At 33.6% G+C, this 21,025-nt stretch overlaps 1 protein-coding gene across 3 annotated transcripts in view; it reads right to left on the reverse strand.

The window, feature by feature from the left end:
* Nucleotides 1-1,436: 1,436 nt before the first annotated feature.
* LOC107730583 (RNA-binding motif, single-stranded-interacting protein 1-like) overlaps nt 1,437-21,025 on the reverse strand; it is an 81,006-nt gene continuing 61,417 nt past the window's right edge. For all 3 annotated transcript variants that reach the window (XM_016541437.1, XM_016541438.1, XM_016541439.1), the window contains exons 5-14: nt 18,688-18,845; nt 17,340-17,419; nt 14,859-14,974; nt 11,817-11,866; nt 10,949-11,036; nt 10,781-10,831; nt 8,092-8,202; nt 7,071-7,151; nt 6,370-6,448; nt 1,437-4,107 (exon numbers count right to left, since the gene is read on the reverse strand). In XM_016541437.1, the coding sequence (XP_016396923.1) occupies nt 6,377-6,448; nt 7,071-7,151; nt 8,092-8,202; nt 10,781-10,831; nt 10,949-11,036; nt 11,817-11,866; nt 14,859-14,974; nt 17,340-17,419; nt 18,688-18,845 (807 nt within the window). In that variant the 3' untranslated portion in view covers nt 1,437-4,107; nt 6,370-6,376. The remainder of the gene's footprint in view (nt 4,108-6,369; nt 6,449-7,070; nt 7,152-8,091; nt 8,203-10,780; nt 10,832-10,948; nt 11,037-11,816; nt 11,867-14,858; nt 14,975-17,339; nt 17,420-18,687; nt 18,846-21,025) is intronic.

A 21,025-nucleotide genomic window follows, 5' to 3' on the forward strand; every position in this document is an offset into this window, starting at 1 on the left:
GAAAAGGGAGAAAACAGCTTTTTTTTGGCTTAAACACTCAGAAAATAAAAAGAAACAAATACAGAGGAAGGTTTCTGATAAACCGAATGTACAAGATACCACTGGCAAGTGCGTGACATGTAAAACAGAGAAAGAAATTACTAAATCAACTCTCATATAGTCATCTCTATCAAAATCTTTTTATTGTTTTTATTTTTTCAAACAGTCTGTACAAAACGTCTCTCTTCATAAATTATTACTTTTCATATAACTTAATGGCTGTCTAGTACATGATTTTTCATATTCATGAGCAATTTCTCTCTGCACAACAAGTCTTTCCAACTCTTTGACCCAGACACAGATTGGCACTTCGGATTCGGATGTTACTAGCAGCATGAGCCACACAAGAACTCCACAGAAACACACACACACACACACACACACACACACACACACACACACGTCAAGAATGGACTCAGCTGTGAGCTGAGCACCGTGGATAACGCCGCTAAAAGTCTGTCTGGACTCAGTCTGAAAGCAAATGTATGGAAGCTTGTTTCTGACACGGGATAAAAAAATATCAAAAAGGAAATTGCGAATTTTTCTCTCACAATTCTGACTTTTTTTTTTTTGCAGTTATGAGTTTATATCTAACAATTCAGACTTTTTTTTCTCGCAATGGCAAATTTGTATATTTTTTTCTCAAAATTGTGAGTTTATATCGTGCAATTACAAGTTATAAACTTGTTTACAAAGTTTACATTTCACAGTTCTTGACTAATTCTGAGAAAAAAGCCAGAATTATGTAATGTTAACTCGCAATTGCAAAATATAAACTCACAATTCTGAGAAGAAAACTCTGAATTGTGAGATAAAAAGTTTTTTTTACATTTTTTTTATTCCATGATGGAAACAAATTACAACTCACAATTCTGGGGGAAAAAAACAAATGCAAGATATAAACTTGCAACTCTTAGAAAAAAAAAGTCAAAATTGTGAGATAAAAAGTTGCAATAGCCTTATTTATTCTTTATTCTGTGGTGGGGAAAAAAAAGAAAACTCTGAATTCAGAGAAAAATAGTCAAAATTGTGAAGTGTAAACTCAGAAAAGCCAGAATTACAAGAATTAAACTTGCAATTATGAGAAAAAAATGTCAGAATTGTGAGATAAAAACTCAAAATTCAAAGAAAAAAGTCAGAACTGCGAAATGTAAACTTGCAATTACAAATTTGCAATTGCAAGATATAAACACTATTCTGAGAAAAAAATCTGAACTGTGAGATATAAATTTGAAATTGCAAGAAAAAAGTAAAAAGAGATAAAAAGTTGCAATTACCTCTTTTATTTTTTATTCTGTGATGGAAATGAAAACAGAATTGCAAGATGTAAACTGAGAATTCAGAGGAAAAAAAGTTGCGTTTGTGAGAAAAAAAGTCGCAGTTACCTTTTTTTTTAATATTCTGTGGCAGAAACGAGCTTCCATACAACAGTGATGTCTCGGGAAAACCGCAACTTTCAGCATCGCTGTTTCTCATTGGCTCGGTCTCTCACGCGCGCACTTTCTTGTCTACTTCCTATGGACTACTGGAATATCTTGTGATGAAAAGCAGCAGTTTTTTTTGCTTTCGAAACGATGAATCTGAATGCTAAACAACACTAAAACGACACATTCAACGCACAACTTTCCTTATAACGATAGAAATAATAAAAGAAAACTTTTCTGTTTGAAGAAGAAGAAGAGGATTAAAGTATTTAAAAACAAAAAAACCTGAAAGAAATCAAGTGTAAGTGGGCAGCTCCAGAGCTGGCCGTTTGGTCTGGAGGGGCGGGCTGAACCTGCTGCCCGACCAATCAAAACAGAAGACAACAAAACTCTGAGGTAGATAACCGGTCAACAAGACCCACCAGGTCAAAAACACAGTCTTTTGGAAGACAAATTAATGAATAAAGCCTTAATAAACTATATTGTGAGTTTAAAAGAGAATAAAAACATTTTCCTGTAATGGATGCGATTATTATTTCAAAGGCTGTGTCCTAAAACCTTGTGAGCTGCCAACTGTATTTTCTGGAAAATCACATTTTTTTATTACCTGAAACATGTTGCAATATATATATATATATAAACAATTTATATGATGCAATTATTAACATCAAGCATGCAAACATGGTTGGTTGGAGTTACATGTCTGATGTTTATAATGAATGCAGCTATAATTTGCTTGCTTTATACTTATATTTTCATTCCTGTTCTAAATAACATTACATTTAAAAGATTTATTGTGGAGCGAGGGGAACTAAAACACATGCTTATAGTGTTTATGTTTGTAAATGTTAATTTTATCTGTAGTTTACACTCTTTCTGAATGTAATCAAATTGCAACTTATGTGTCTTTTTTCTCAATTTTGCCCCGGTGTGACTTACATATACCAAAACAACTTATATAATGCAATTATATAATGCACCTGTATTTTACATTATTTCTGAATGTAATAATAAAACTGCAACTTCTCTGTGTTTGTTTTCTCTCAACAATGCAATTTTGACCCGGTGTGACTTATAGCGACATATTTTTCGCAAAATACGGTACTTAGGCAGTATGATACCTACTTTTGTCACATTCTAAGAAAGTATCACACATATCCTTCACTTAGAAGGCAAATTCATGATGCATTTTGGGTAAAAAAAAACTGTTGAATATAAAGATAATTTATTCAAAACAGAAAAGCAGCTAAAAATAGTTCAATTCTAATGAAAAGCAACTAATATTTTTCTGTGCTTTGTACTGTAATTTTACTGCTAATATTCCAATGGAAAGCTCCATTGAAATCTATTTGCATGATGCATGTGGATCATATAGAATTACTGAACTATGTAGGCAGCTCACGAGGGTTTTGGAACGGAGCCGTCGTTTCAACCTGTCCTCATTCCCTGTTTTAGTTTCAGTTGTCTCCGCTCTGTAGTGATGTTTTCGTTTAGTTTGTGGCACTTGCTGGATCCAAATCGTCCTTCAAATCGGTGTCCGCACCTCACCAACTAAAGACAGCTGAATGCATATGTACAAAGAAGGCACATTCTCCACAACTGCAACCTTGTCTGTTATAAAGTCTCAGCGTGGCCCACCTCAAGAGAATATGACATCCGCACTATCCGCTTGCTGACTGTCTTTGGTGAAGTAAGGTTTTACTCTGAACGATATTCGATCTGACAGGCCACGCCTCCCTCCCGCCCCCTCATTAGAATACAAGACAAAGCTCCTCCCCCTCCCACAGGAGTTCATCTAAAGCTAAACTACAACACCAAGATTTATAAACGAAAAGGCAGTTATCAAAAATGTGATCGTTCAGCAGAATTTCTACCACATTCAAACAACCAAAGGCTCATCGTCACCTCTGATTCTAAAAACATTAAATCCTATTAAAACTCCATCAATGTTATCACTCGAAACGGTTTGTACTCTAAAAGATCGGAAAAAGCTAAACACCGAAATCCAAGCGCGATGTTCCTTTGCGAAATGCTAAAAAAGCCCTATTCAGCTGATTTACAAGGCAGCAGCCGGACGTCTTTTCTTCGACTACTGTACGGGAAAGAGTTTAAGGCAAATCGTATAAGATGGACAGATCGGTCAGACCGAAGACGAAGCACACGACAAAAACACATCAACGACACTCACACCGCAAGCACAAACGCATCTTTCTCAGGATGTCCGGCTGATAAATCTCTAAAAACGAACGTCTGTTTCAGTACAAAAGAAGAGAGAGAAAGAGAGAAAACAAATCTGAAATCATAAAAATAAGAATAATCTCCATGCACGTCGAGTCGCATGATGAAGATCCTGCATCTATGTGACGATCCTTGGTAAAAAATAAGCGTCGTTTCCTTAGTAAAATAAAACTTTTCTTTGTCTTCCCATTTTGTTTTTTCTTTGTTAGCATCCTCTGATGAAATGAATCCTTGATTTGCACCTAATGGAACTTATACCAAAATAGTTGAAGTAGTTTTATTATAAAAACGGAGGAACTCATCGTAGAACCTGTGCAAAATCTTGATTCATCGGTAGAGCGGGTCCTTCAGAGGAAGCTGTTATTGATTTAGCAGTCATCTCCTTCTCTCTCAAACCCCGACAACCCTGCAAGAGAAACAAATGCAACACTTTAAATTAGGGGTGACCCCAAATAGTCGAAGATTCGATGCTTCGATAGGAGGAGCCTGATTCGACTACCAATCTCACAGTCGAATATTCGCGGGGTGTTATGATCATGCCATTTTGGCTATATGGGGGTGCTCAAATGTCTGATTTCACATAGAACTACCGATTTTCTCCCAAAGTTAATATACAGCTTGTTAAAATAATGCTGTAAATAAGAATCTGAAAAGAAAGAAGCTTCAAATAAATATTTTAACGTGTGTGAATAAATCCAACCACCCCTATAGATTTAAGTTTCACTTTCCATAATCCGTGACCGACAGTGGAGCATCTCGGCGGCAGCGATTTAAAACTTTAACAAGCCTCAAATTGACACAGGCAGAGTGAAAGACTAGATTTTTTCGATCAGGTAGGGTACAAGTGATTTCAAAATATTTCAGCTGGTTTATATATATCGTATATATATTATTTATCTCATATAAGATGCATTTGGTTGAGTAGCGCTGCAGTAAAGCGCTTCATTGTAGTACTACTGTGATTATCTCTTCAGCGCGCAGCGCGAGCAGGACATACAACCAGAGCCGATCCTCCCTATATGCAAGCTGCGTAGGGCCACCGAAACACCAGGGGGCCCCCTTGCTCTCAAAGATGATTTAATTTTAGTTTCGTTTTTGAATTTGGCCAGCGGTTAGCTCAAAACAGAAATGCAGAACATTAATAACTATATATATATATATATATATAGAGAGAGAGAGAGAGAGAGAGAGGGATAACATATTTTCCATTATCTTTTGATAATCTTTTGACTAAAGACCAATTTCTCACAAACACCATATTTTAGATCTGAACAGGGTTATTATAATTAACTAAAACTAAAACTATATATATATATAAAAAACATTGTCATTACTTGAAACAAAATAAATGTTAACTGAAATAAAATGAAAAATTAAAAAATTAAACGTATTTTATTTCAGCTAGTTTCCAAGGCAACATTTCTAAATTTAATTTAGTTTAAATCGATGTACTAAAATAATTAAAACTAAAACTTGAAATAAAAATAAAAATGATACAGACATATTCAAAACTAATAAAAATGACAAAAACACACAACAAAATTACTAAAACTTTAAAATCTAACTGAAAATATTAACAAAAACTATAATAGTATACTGATACAAAATAACTGGATTTGAGCATTACAATCAAAAATTAATTTTCAGGCATGGAAATTACAACTTTAAAATTCTTTTTTTTTTTCAGGATCAGTAAAGCAGGAGACACAGAAGCACTCAAACTAATATCGCATCTGTGAAACCTGTTTACACTGCCAGACAAATCATTTCAGAAAGATGTAAACCAATAATGCAGCAACACTTGAAATGACCTCTAAACATTTACATAAGAATCAGGCACAAGGTTCAATCCTCCTGGAACCCAGAAAGTCATTTTGATCTTCTGTAAAGGACATTCGATTGGTGAATTTCTTTGAGAATATACATACAGTCCTGGTGCATCTTAAACAGGACATCCTGAGCTTTGCACACATAACAAATAGATTCGGGTTTGACAAATTCTTCACTTCGTTTTTTTTAAATGGCTGACAATTTCTGAAAATTTAAGATAAGAGGAACAGCAAGTTTATCAGTATCATTGAGACTCTATTATATATTTGTAAAAATGTTTTGAATTACTTGTATTTTCCGTATTCATTTTAATTTTAGTTAAAGTTTAAGTAATTTTGTTGTGTATTTACAGTGTTTATTAATTTTTATTTCAGTTATAGTAATTTTAGTACACCAAGTTAAAATAAATGAAAATAAGAAATACAGAAATAAGTTATTCTAAATTGTACTAGTATTTCACAATATTACTGTTAATGTTTAAAGTATTTTCAGTTTCTCAAACAACAACAAAAATCATTTAGATCTGATTTTCCATTTTCATTTTACTTAAAGTTTTAGTCATTTTGTTTTGTGTTTTTGTTATTTTTTTTGTTGAGTTTTGTTGTTGTTATTTTGTTAAAATAAATATAACAAAACAAACAAAAATAGCTGAAATGTAAAGAGTTTTGTATTTTATTTTAGTTAATGTTTAACTATGTTCGTTTTTTTTCTTTATGGTTTTAGTTTTAGTTAACTCTAATAACCCCAGTCCTTATTGATTTTATTTCATTAATGTTCAAATGGTTTCTTGTAAATAAACATCGTATATGTGTGGATGAACAGATGTGAGTTGTAGTACCTCTTCATCACTTGGCCTGCTGATAGGTATAAGGTGAATGATCACTGGACGATTCCACCTGAGGTTGTGGACTGTTCTCCTACAACAAAACATGCGGTTTAATTTCTCACATTTATGCACCAAACCAACACAACCTGCACAAATCATGCAAGTTCAAATCAGATCAGAGATCTGCAGTGCTAATGTAATTAGGGATGCACTGAAATGAAAATTCTGGGCCCAAAAATTCATCATTATTTTAATATATTTTCTAAAATGTTTTATTGCAGAAATTAAAGGCAATACCCACAATACTACCATGTATAAATACTTTAATAGTTTAATTTAAATAGTAATAATTTACTGTTATTGTTATTATTATTATTATTATGCATCACAGTTATGAGGATTTAGGAAGAACATGCTTAATTGTCATGAAAATAACCTCACAGTATAAAAAAAAAAATCAATAAAACAGGTTTTATTTTCTTCTAAAATCTTCTATTTTATTTCTTTTGTTTGATTTTTTGTTGTGAAATGTTCCCTGGACATGTTCTTCACAGGTTTTTGTGCGATTTACTCGAGAACATTTCAGCACAGCTGCAAGCCCAGTCTGTTCCTGAACTTTTCTCCATTTATGGTGATCGTGAATTCAGGAAGTTCTTCAGTGCAGGATGAGGTTCAATCTGTGTCTGGGAAAGTGTTTTTCGTCATGAACCCACCTCTACTGAGACGGTGGTGGTCTGCATGTGAGTGTATGGAGGGATATAGGGCCCCTGGAGAGCTGGACTCGCTGGCATAAACTACAGAGAGAGAGATGAGAGAGATTCACATGAACACACCAACATATGCTGCTACAGAACAAATCTGCACACATTGTGTTTCGTGCTCTCATTCCGTCAGCAGTTTTTTATTTGGTTGCTTTTGTGCATTTCTGCTGAGTTGTGCATGAGTCATGTGTTGCCTGCATGTGTTTAAATATACATTTTTGCAGCGTTTGCCCAGTATATGCAGAATCAGTGATCATAATGCAATATATATATATATATATTATTGCACTAAAATTTCCAACATAAAACTTTAACTTTTCATTATGTACAGAAAATGTTATTCCATGTTATGTTTTAATAGCAACTTGATTATTCACCAGTAGGTGGCGAAGCATTCAAGATCAGTCATGCAGCTTACTCTAAATAGAATACTAACACTCTATTTCGGCAGTATATAGTATGCATACTGTGCACAGCATGCAAATTTGTATGCATGCATATCCGGACCCAATGCATTTGCCAAAATGTGCAGTATACACTGCATAAAAAATTATCCCATAATGAAATGCACTCACTTGACTCAACGCACTTGACCTTTTAAAATGTAATGACAAAAATAATATCACGTGTATTTTAATAATTCTATTTCGATTCATTATTTGGGATGCCAAAATATTAGGAAATTAGGAACGTTTAACTAAAATGCAAAATAACTTTTTATTTAACTGCCATTCACATGCAATGTTATGAGGTCATGTGACAGCAATTTAATATAACTTATGTTTGATATAATTATAATTTCATAGTGCATACTGTTTCGCAGTAGTAGGCGGTATGCAGTGTATACTGCAGTATGCAAACGCTATTGCATTCTGTCTGCGTTCACAGACTTCCAACAGCTGGAAATGATTTTGCGGATTTTATAGAAACAAAACAACACATATGTAAGCGCTCAAGTGTTGATTGTGCTCACCGTTCCTGCGCTGCCCAGAGAGAGGTGACTCATCTGCTGAGTGAGAGGACCCAACATGGACGCGGGCTGCAGAGACATGGAGTGATCTATAGAGGGCGATATCACTGCTCCCTATGACACAACGGGACAGTTACAGTACATTTACTCATTTAGGAAGTAAAAGCAAGAAAGGCACATACTGTATATACATTTCCTTTAATTACTGGTTCATAAACGATGTGCATGCATTTTCCACGGATATTATTGTTAGCTAAAATAGCTAAATTCACTGTCGTTAACTGAAATAAAGCTGAATTAAAATATTTGATTTTTTAAAATTAGATTAAAAATGTAAACTTAAACTTCATTGAAAATGAAAAATGTCGCCTTGGCAAGTAACAGAAATAAAATACAATAAAATAAAATATTTGGCTATTTTACTCAATATGCATTTTCAAGTATTTGCAGTATGAATTTGCTGGTGCTCTTTCCAGTATTATTGTTAAATGAAACTAAACCTGTTGTTGTTCTTTGAAATAAAGCTGAAATAAAATACAATTGAAATAGCAGATGAAAAACCTAAACTTAAAAAATCAACTAACTGAAATATAAAATAAAAAAGTATTAATTTTTATAAATAATGATTGACTATTTTACTCTATATGTGTACTATGTATTTATAAGCATAAGCAGTATTAATTTGCTGCTCTTTCAGTGTTGTTATTGCTAACTAAATCTATTAAAATTTGCTGTCGTCAATTGAAATTAATCTGAAATAAAATCTAAATATTAGATGAAAAACCTAAAATTAAAAAAAAAAAAAAAAAGAAAATGAGATGTTGACTTGGCAAGTAACTGAAATAATAAAATATAATAAAAATGTAAACAAATTAAAAAATGATGCTGTGGCAATTAACTGAAAATAAATAAATAAAATACAATAAAATAAAGGACAAACTCCTTATGTAGCCCACTTGTCAGGACACTTTCTGGTGATTGGAGCACCCTAGGTCTCTCTGGGATGTGCGTGCTGAGTCCTGGTTTCTTATTCTGTGAGTCAGACTCCGTAAATCTCTGAGCTATCAGCGTCATTACTGGCCTTTAAATCCACAGTTTCCTCATTTATGATCGACGACGCTCAGCTCTATACGTACTGACTCACACCAGTCATTATATACACATTACTTACACACACCCACACAAAAACAAACACACAGAGTCTCATTTAGACAGTGGCAGAGTCATTCATGCAGCTTCACTTATTACCATCACTGATCTCACACACACACACACACACACACACTTCAGCCACACTGTAATCCAGCATCTGGGTGTGTTTCAGTGTTAGTGCACGTATGCAAACACACACTCACACCAGTGTTTCCTGCACAACAGTGATGGCCACTGCTGCTCTTCAGAAGTAGGAAACACACGTCACTTATCAAGGATTTGCTACAAGCAATGTTGCTTCTAAAAGCAGCTTCACAAACTATTAAATTACTGAATGAAATAACTGACTAAAATCAAGGTGTCTGTACTTTGTAGCAATGCTATTTTAGTATCATTGATATACTATGATAGTTTTTGTTAATATTTTGAGTTGTATTTTATTTTTATATTTTCTGATTTCACTTTAATTTTAGTTAAAGTTTTAGTAATTTTGTTGTGTATTTCTGTCATTTTTATTAGTTTTTTTAAAATATGTCTATATAGTTTTTATTAATTTATCTTTATTTGTTTTAGTTTTTACTTAGCTTTACTTATTTTAGTATTTGAAGATAAACTAAACAAAAATGAGACTGGAGTTTTTAATATCTTATTTGATTACAGTTCAAATTTTTATTTTATTTCAAGTAACAAAATAGTTTTTTTGTGGTTTAAGTTTTAGTTAGCTACATAATACATATGACAATAATACAAAAATTTAAAATAAAAATAAATAAAATAATAAATAATTTGTTCACAGTAATGTTAACAAATGAAATTTTTTTTAAGGTTACAGAAACTTAATTTTGTCTCATTTCTAACTGGTTGTTCATATGACAGCCTATAGTTAAAGACACATAAACGAGTTTTGTTATTATAAATGGTATTTTTATCAAATAACATAATTAAATTAAATTTTATATTATAAATAAAACAAAATAAAAATAATAAAACAAAATAAAACATGAAATGAAAAATAAAATAAAAATAATAAAACAAAATAAAATAATAACAAAAAATTATAGTTATTAGTATAGCCAGTTATTACATTACTACTATAATAAAAATGATACAACAAAATAAAATATAAGATATAAAAACTAAATTAAAAAACTAAATAAATAAAATACAATAAAATAATTATTATAGTAATTGGTATAGCCAGTTATTATATTAATACTGGTGTGTATAAATAGAAATGAACATTTCTTAATAAATGGAAACTTCAGACTCTTCATTCTGTTTGGATGCAAACCTTTGCAGATTCTTTGATACTGTGCCCACCTATCAGCTTAATAACTATATTATTTGGCACAAGTTTGTTCATTCTGATTACTCATAAACTGCTTTGGTTTCTGCTTTAGTATGTTTGTTTGGACTCTCTGTCCCTGTCGCCCACACTCTCAGCCTATGAGCAGTCATGATGCAGTTCAAGTGTATTTCTCCCACACAAACAAACAAGCACTGCTCAGGACAATCAGAGACGGCCAGTGCTGAGACTCACCGGATGCTGCATGATGTAGGGCTGATGGGTGACCCAGGATGGATTCTGTACCTGAATAATAAAATACAGATTATCAGCGTCCCTTAAGACAGTTCTGATGCATCCATCTCTGAGACCTCGATCGGTCTGTAAGCAGTAAAGTTTGATCTGAACTACACATTATGTTACCTGGTATGTGGACATAGGTGAGATGTATGGAGAAATGGGGGTCTGTGTGATCATTCTGTTTGTAATACTGTAGGCAGTCGGATAGAATCTGTAGAAAGATAAAAACGGCATATTTAAGCAATATGCTCAACAAAAAAAAAATGTATGAGAGGCTGTGCAATACTATGAATATTATTATTCATATGAAATGAACGTTAAACTTTGAAAAACTTGGTACCTTGACGGCTAACTGAAAAAAAAAAAAAATAATAATAATAAAAAAAATAAAATAAAAAAAATAAATAAATAAATAAAATCCCTTACTGAAAAAAAATACCCTTAAATAAAAAAAACTGAGTTGGAAAAATGAAAAGAAAAACCTAAACTTAAAAAAAAAAAATTACATTTAGAAAGGTTGCCTTGGCAATTAACTGAAAAATAAAATAAAATAAAATAAAATAAAATAAAATAAAAGAGTTTCTAAGAGCTGGAAACATACAATTTAATGACTGGATGTTCCCAAAATAAAACTACTAAAACTAATAAAATTACTAAAATTAAACTACATTTAAAATTTAACTAAACTACTAAAATTAAAATAAAGCTGAATTAAAATAATCAAACAAAAAATTTTAACCTAAAAAACGTAAGCCAAAATTTGAAATGCAGAAGTACTAAAATTACTAAACCAGAAGTAAAATGCATTAAAGTTAAATAGAAATAACAAATACTACTAATAAAAATTACAAAAAGCACATAACAATTACTAAAACGTGAACTAAAATGAAAATGAAAAGAGAAACTATAAAAAATAAAAGTTTTCAAAATACTAATTAATACTATACTACAATAACACTGGCTCTTTCTCAGGACTCTTGTTGTTTCGTACCCATTTTGCATAGCAGCTGTGGTTGGGTCGTATGTGAGTGTCATGCCAGCCTATGAGACAGAAAGAGAGAGAAATAAAACATAATTCTCACACCATTCAGCTCATAGCCGCTTTTGAAGTGTTGAAAATGAAGTCAAAAGTGTTGTGCCACTTATAGCTTGTGAATCATGTGAACCTGGGAAGAAATTATTTCATACATCCACTAAAAGACACTGAGCAAAAATGACGAAGAAAAGTGTTAGTTAAAAAGTAAGTGAAGAGAAAAGCTCCTGCAGCATTTCAACACAGATACAGACTTGCTTTGATATTTTGTTAGCGAAGGCAATGAAGCTATATCATTAAGTGTGGCGTAAGTGTCTTTTTGGGGCTACCGTACTTGTCAAATTAGGCCTGGGCGATAAAACGGTATCGATATTTATCGACGGTACACCTTCTTCGATAACGATAGAAAAAATGTTCGATATAGCGCACTATATAGGCACGTGCTATTAGTGACGCAGACAGCACACACAAACACGAACACATGCTGAAATGAGTGCTGTGCCTGCCTGTGATGAGGATGCATTTGAATGTTAGGTGTGCGTCAGGGAGAGTCATCAGTGGCGCGCGAGATGCCGTGATGATGTAAGTTACGTTGTTGCATTTTAATGTTTTGTTAGTCTAGCCCACGAGATGCGCCGCTGCTGCGTTATTCATTCAAAATATTAGAGAAATATAGAAGCTCAATGCGGAGAAGATCTTGATTAGGTTAAAACCAAAGCCAAGCCATTTACAGAGAACGCATATTCAGCACATTTTTTTAGACGGACAAATATGATTGCTGCACTCACGTCTCACAAGAGATGTATAGAAAGCCATGCAAAGTTAAAACAGTTTAAACTTTTAGAAAACACGTCACAAATTTGAGGAGGTTTATTCCTTTTCACTGCGTCTCATATGTTTTTAAATGCAGTCTGTGTGAATGGCGCTTCAGCTCTTTGTATTAAGCAATGCATAACTACGTGATGCTGTTTTGTTCATACTTGTTTACATTGTATCGTTGATACATTTTTTAGCTATATCGCCCAGCCCTATGTCAAATAACATAAAACTGAAAACAAATGACACTACTGCCCTCCCCTCGAGCTTGTAGCCAAATAGTTCATGTTGTCACAGTCATATCAACATGTGGAAAAGCTTTTAAGATGTTTCTTCTCACTGTGGACAGAATCTGACACTGTCCAAGTCGAGTGCTGCGGCATGCATGGATAAAACCTGTGAAACTGCATTAGGTTTAATGAAATGATCTGGTGTGACAGAAAACCCAGCGTGCTGTAATTACATGCCATCCACGACCTTCTCCGTACATGGCTTGCACATGATAAGGAGAAAAAATGAAAACGTTCAAAGTAATTTTCATTAGAAAAACCACAGTATCGACTCAATTAAGTGATGTGATGTGATACATTTCCCTACTGATTTTCTTTTTATGAATGGTCATGTGACACTGTGAACACTGAACACAGGAGCGTGACTCGCTCTGCTCCAAAACCTAGTGAGCTGACTATACAGGCAGTATTTTAAGGGAAAATTTGTGTGAAATCACATGGAGGTTGATTATAAATATGAATAATTAAATCCCAAAGAGTAGTGATCCATATACATACATACATTTTAATTTAATTTTTTTAATTTAATTTTATTTTGATCACTGCTCTTTGGGACTAGTTAATGACAAAATCACTTCAAGATAGCGGACAAAGCAAAATAAATGTTGATTATAAATATGAATAATTAAATCCTGAAGTGAATAAAATAAAATAAAATAAAATAAAAAATAAAATAGAAAAAAATAATAATAAAAAAAAGTTTATTATAGTAATACTGGTGTGCAGAAATGAAAGACATTTCAGACACAGAATGCATTGCAACAAAATCACTTAAAGATGGCAGACAAAGAAAAAGATATGTTGATTATAAATATAATAAATTCTGAATAGTACTGATCAGAATAAAAAAATAAAATAAATAAAATAAAATAAAATAAAACAATACAATAATAAAAATAAGTTATTACATTATTGTGCACTGGTGTGCAGAAATGAAAGAAAGAAACATTTCTTTATAAACAATGCATTGCAACAAAATCACTTAAAGATGGCAGACAAAGCAAAATAAATGCTGATTATAAATATGATGAATTAAATCCTGAAGAGTACTGATCAAAATAAAATGAAATAAAATGAAAAATATATAGAAAATAAGAATAAAATAATGAAAAACAATAATAAAATAAAATAAAAAAATAGGTTATTAATACTGGTCAAATCACTTTCCAAATGTCAGACAAAGCTAAATAAATGTTTATTATAAATATGATTAAATCCTGAAGTACTGATAAAAAAATATAAAAATAAAATAAAATAAATAAATAAAATAAAAAATAGGTTAATACTGGTCAAATCACTTCAAGATGTCAAACAAAGCTAAATAAATGTTTATTATAAATATGATTAAATCCTGAATTACTGATCAAAATAAAAAAAAAAAATAAATAAAACAATAAAATAAAATAAAAAATAGGTTATTATATTAATACTGGTCAAATCACTCAAATCAAGACGTCAGACAAGTAAAAGAAACGTTGATTAGAAATACAATTAATTCAATCCCAAAGAGTAGTGATCAAAAAACAGATTTACAAAATATCGGCGTGCTATGGTTTTTAATACCAATTAGAGTATCACACCACTAATAAAGTCTCCCGTCACAAATCAGTCACTTATGAGGGTACATTTCAGTTCACTAGGTTTTGGAACAGCGCGAGTGTCATGATGGGAAATGACAGGTGACTAAGCAGTTTACACACACACACACTTCTCAGTATCACTTCTGTGGTTCACGTAATATATGACTGTACTGGTGTAGCTTGTATAAACACACACACACCCACACATCCCTGCTGTTCATGTGTTCACTAACAAGCTGCTGCAGGTGATATATGTCCGCAAAAAGCGATCCGGACACACAACATGGTGGTGAGAGCAAAAGAGCAGTACTCACAAGTCTGGTCTCCCCATCTCTGGCCCAGGCTCGTCCGTTCTGCGCATATTTATTTAGACTCTGACGCTTCTTCTGGCCTCCGTCTGCAAACTTGCACAGCAAGGGTTCTGACGGCGCTGCAGACACACACATGAACTCTCAGCGTGATGTTGACTGCTCGCTCAACGCTTTAACCAAAGCCATCATAGTGTGACAGTAGAAAAAACTGGAGATCAACTGCTTTACGCTACTCAGTGCTTTACGCATAGAGTGACATTTTAGCAACCTCTGAAACGACTTTCCTTTTGGATGACATCACAAATGCCTCATATTTTTAGCCCCTCCCCCTCTGATTCCGTTCTGGTATTGTATATAAAACCCACTTTTCACAATCCGATCAATTCCTGATAGAGAGGCAGGCACAAATATATCAGCACCATATCAGGTGAATATGGCCATTGTTTGATTTAATTTGTTTCTGCCTATTTCAAGATTTAAGATTCATTATCTAGCACTAACTTAAAATGATAACGACAGATAAAGATTGAACCCTTTAGGAGTTAAATCTTTTGAAGATTTTAGTGTAACATTACTCTGCTCTTAAAAGGAAGTTATGAGATTAAAAAGCCGCAATTATGAGATAAATTGTAATTATGACACAATGTCAATTTTTTTTGTTATAATTATGATTTTTTTTGGACAATTTTGACTTTTTATCTCAGAACTATGACTAAGAATGTCATAATTCTCATAATTACGACTGTCATAATTTTGACTTTTTGACAATTATGACTTGTTTTATCTCATAACTATGACTGAGAATGCCATATTGTTGACATTTTATCTCATAATTATGACCTTTTATCTCATAATTTCAATTTTTTATGAATTACGAAAATTATGATTTTTTTTTCTTGTGTGGTGGAAACTTCAAATTAATTTTAAGTTGTTTTTATTTGGTTTTAATTTTAATTTAGACTTATAAATATCTGCCATTTATTGGTTTTCAGCCATAACATTTACTGTCCTAATTTGGACTTTTTATCTCATAATTTCAACTTTATGTCCGAAGTATGTCATAATTCAACTTTTTATTGATCAAAGTAGGTTTTTTCATACGTGTTGGAAACTTCAAAATAATTGTTATTTATTTTTATGTTTTATTAAGTTATGTGTCTTTTTTTTTTTTTTTTTTTTTTTTTACAAATCAAGATATTGGTCATCAGCCATAACATTATGACTTATTATTTTTTATTTTTTTTACATTTTATCTCATAATTATGACTTTTTATGTTATAATTATGACACTTTATTTCATAATTATGACTTATTAAAGTATTTTTTTCTTATGTGGCAGAAATGGGTTTTCATAACTTAAAGAAATTTTTATTCTGTTTTATTAAGTTTCATTTTATGTTTCTTTTTCAAGATAGATTTGCAATATCTACTAATTACTGGCTTTCGGCCATAACATTTAAATAATTACAGCATCAGCCACAATTTCAGAATTGGTGCATCCCTAATTCCTGTTGCATAAAACCCTGTATTTTTCCACACTGAATATCAATGTTGCATAAAGAAACATCCAATTATGGCGGTAAAATGGGATGCAAACATCAACTTCTAATGCTGCAAACTGCAATGTTGCTTTGCTGTAAGTTATATATTTATTATGTTATATATTTTCAACTTTTATCTCTGTTTCTTTGTTGCACATGCAAATAACTGTCGTGTGACTCTATGTAACGCAGAATAAACGGTACAGCAAAATCTCCACCAGTTACATGCCGTCATCTCAAGGCCCTCTGAGGCTTCCTGGCTCCATCCGCAATGGTTTTCCCACAATGCTTAGAGAACAGGCATCTAATTTGGAAGCTGTCTTCATATAATCCCCTTCCTTCCTTTCTGACATGGTCAGTGGAGACTATTTCAGTCTAATAATCCAATTAAAATGCTTCGAGAGGCCACGCCAGGCCAGTAAGAGAAAATTAGCACACATTGCTTTCACTTGAGCCCCAAACGAGCCTCCACTAATCAATAAGCTGCATCATGCCCATGTAGCTCCTCCCAGCTCTGTAATTTCAGCATTTCGTGCAGCGAGTCTAAATCTACATTCGTGCGAAAGCTGTTTGGTATGGCTGAACGGTTGCGCCACATGCCCGAAAGCCTGTTTCCATTTAGACCCCATCCGAGGAGAATCATTACCAGAGAATGAATTAATGTGCTCGAACACAGCAGCGTTGTGTCTTTATGCACAAACAAAACACACATTATAGTAGTGGTTCACCCAAACATGACAATTCAATCATTTACTCCTATTGCATGCAGAAAAGTGGCAAGGATATCCTTCAGAAATATACCCTTCTCCTTTTGTGGAGGAAAGAAAAGTCATGCCGGTTTGGAAACAACATGAGGGCGAGTGAACGCTGACATATTTTACTTTTTTTTTTTTCATGAACAACTGCATTAAAGTAAATGCGAAGCATGCAGATGCACACTTACCCATAACTCCAGCTGGTGTTTTGAGAAATTTCCCATTGAAGTGAGAGATGACAGTTTCACATTTCTCCGTCGACTCCATCCTAGAGAAACACATTACCGGTTTAAAGGTTTACACATTTCACTCTCGGTTTGAATATAAAACCTTCACCAGCTGTAAATGTTGAGAAACATGTTAAAGTCATATGAAGAATAGCCAGGGGATTTTGCATTACTAAACTAAAGCATAATGCACTCGTCTTAATGCATTACCTTATAGTTTCATGATCCTTTTTGTTCTTTTCCTGACATTTAAACTTCAGTTAGAGTTGGCAAGTTTGATTCATTTTAGCGAATCAGTTCAAAACTCTGATTTAATGATTAATATGTGGCATCACTCAAAAATGTCTCTGCAAGGCATTTTTACGAATTAAAAAGTTTAGCAAAAATGTATGTAGTTAAATATTGCTGTTCATTTCTATATTTTGTTATATCCGTGCATATAAATCTTGCTTCAGTTCATTTAGAGTGGAAAACATGCTGGGATTATTTTAACTGCAAACAAATACATTGTAATCGGTTTCAAAATAAATACAGAAATTTGTACAAACTGAGATTTTCATAAATGTTTAGGTATGCCGAGCTTTGAAACCCATATCAACAAAAGTTTTGCTAATATATTTTGTTTATCATTTAAAATATGTCATTATTTATATTTATATCATTATTATTTGAAAACCTACTTCTGATTAAATAAACCAGTTCAGTTTTCTTTAAGGGGGTTTTCACTCAAATGAGCAGGAATAACCCTTAGGTTAGTACAATCAAGTCATCAAAAGAGGGTAGAAATTGACATTTTTGTGAATGTTTAGATATGCAGAGCTATGAAAATCTCGTTTTGACATGTTTTGCCAATGCATTCTGTGTTTATCAGTAAAACTCATTTCATAATTTATACTTATATCATTGATATCTGAAAGCATACTCGAAACTCATTCATCTGATTAGATAAACCAGGTCAGGGGTTTTTCACTCAAGTGCGTGAGAATAACACTTCGTACAATCAAGTTTTTACTTGTCATAAATTTACAAAGAGAAGTTCAGGGAGTTCAGTTTTCTGGCTTTGCCGTGCTGATATGTCAGATGCACAGCTATGTTTTCAAGGAACTGACTGGCACTAAGGATCATGGGAGGGTCTGAAGTGTTTGTGTTGCGGCGGGCACAACGCCAGGGGCTTTCCAGGACGCATGATTCCCTGACCGACGCTGCAGACTTGAACCATGGTTGGTACATTGAAGGGGATTTCACAAAGAACGATAGCGTGACAACAGGAGTTGACCTGGTGATTCGGGGTCAGATACAAGACCCTCACCTTGCAAATCCGACCCCTCGGCTGCCGCCGTTGGTGTCCCGCAGGACGCGTGTGGAGACGACCTGTCCGAAGGGCTTCAGCATGGCCTCTAACTCCTGTTCATCCATGTTCAGCGGCAGGTTAGATATGTACAGGTTAGTGGGGTCCTGCTCTTGTTGCTGTCGGGAGAGAAAAAGAAAAAAAAACGGTGAAACTTTTGCCATTTTATTTGGTTTCCTGATGAAAAAGTCACTGATTAATAGAACCAAAATGAGCTTAACTCATATTGAACCTGGAACATTTGTGTAAAGAAGAATAATTACTGTTATTTTTAGCATAAGTAGATTACACACACCTGTAAAAACACCTCAGATCTTATCGTTCAGTTCATTCACACACTGCCGGAGCTCCGTCACAGTTTATACACACTTAATCAGTTAACGGAAGAACACCTGGAGATCTGACAACAGAAATCACTGGCCATTCACATCTGCCAGTGTGCTGCATGCATGAATGCCTTCTTACATGTCCCAACAGAATTTGATGTTTAATATTCAGTTTTGCGGAACTAGATTTTGTACCAATTGGATTTGACTGTGGGCGGAGCTACCCAGTGCAACATAGGACAAATAGAATCCAAGTAGCTCAAAAAATTCCCTGTCCTAATAATTTATAATAGAGTATAATAGGCATTTTAGACAATTTAGGCATTTTTTAATTAGACATTTTTATACACATATGTATATAAATGCTTCATATCTTGGGGAATCTTTTTCATTGAGCACATTAATATAATCAGCACATTAGCATAACAAGCACAAATATTAATCATATATAAATACTAAGTATTTAATATATATTTAATATATAATAGTCTAAAATAAAATTTAAAAAAAAATATTACACATTATTAGGCTTAACATCTGCAAAATACAGAACTAAATGTATGTATGAATGTGTGTGTGTGAATATATATATATATATATATATAGTGTCTGAATAAATTTTGGTTTGCCTATGTATATATATATATATATATATATATACACACACACAGATATATATACTCTATGTGTATATATAAGTGTATGTATGTATAATTAAAAATATTCAATATTGTAAAATTACAATATTCTATCTTTGGGAAACTTTTTCACTAGGTTTGTCTAATGCATTATGGGATACCTGCAATGATGTCTACCTTTTGAAACAGGCTTTTTGTCAATGCGTTAAAATACTTTTAGTAGAACTTTGAATGAAGACAATATCTAAATACTTACATGTAACAGGTGAATTAAATTCATAAAAGAGGTTAAAGTGAAAACATGTCTCCCTCTCCTGACTCTCCAGCTAATAAAGGGTGAGCATTAATATTGATGAGCGGCTCATTTGCATGCGGCTCTCGGTCACCCCCAATCCAAGCGGAGAAACCTCGACTGATCTCCTGCCGTAGTTTCCCTTCCATCAGCAGAAACGGAAAGCGAAACAGGCAGAGAGCGAGGGAGAGACTCTCCCCGGGGACAAAAGGGCTGCTACATTAATATTCATTAACATCCTACTGCGTTCAATCTCCACCCCTAAGAGATGGAGGAAAAATGAGCAGAACAAAGAGAAGACAAGGGAGAGGCGGGATTGGATTACTAAAGTAAAGCGCTGACAGAAAAAAATCAGCATAGCGCCATTAGGGAACAATGGCAGAGGGCCGGTGCTCAGCTGTGGAACCCAGAGAACGCTGCTCCATCACGGGGAACGGACGCAAGAGCAAACAGGCATTGGAGATCCTAAAGGGTCATCATAGTCAACACTATGTTTTAAAAAAATATTAGCTATTGACAGTGCTATGCAGTGTTCATTTCGTTGACGAATAATTTTCGTCAACGGCATTTTTTTCACCGACGACAACGAGACGATAACGAACTAAAACTCTTTTTGAATGACAAAAACTATGACGAAAATGTATTGACATTTTCGTCAACTAATAAATACGAGACGAAAATGTTAGGGAGGGACGATTTGGGAAGAGATTCATTCAGAACGAATCTGCTGCGTGGTTCGGAGGCTAGATGCGTACATATGAACCGACAGGACATAAGCTAAAATACACTTACGTCTCATAAAATGTTCAAAAATGCCAATATGTGGGAGTAAGAGAACAGCAGACATATAGATAAATCTGACGACGCAAGAGAGAACTCAGTTCGGTCCGGTTTTCTGAGCGCAGACACTGAAGCATACACACACAGAAAGCGCGTCTCTCACCGCGCGAGTACTCTTTCGTGTCGCATGAACGGAGAATCACACACAAAATGATGTCGAATTGTCTGTTTTGACGAGTATTCACGTAAACACAGTTGATTAC

Source organism: Sinocyclocheilus rhinocerous, unplaced genomic scaffold (genome assembly GCF_001515625.1).
Source record: "Sinocyclocheilus rhinocerous isolate Xijiao unplaced genomic scaffold, SAMN03320098_v1.1 scaffold818, whole genome shotgun sequence".
Classification (NCBI taxonomy): domain Eukaryota; kingdom Metazoa; phylum Chordata; class Actinopteri; order Cypriniformes; family Cyprinidae; genus Sinocyclocheilus; species Sinocyclocheilus rhinocerous.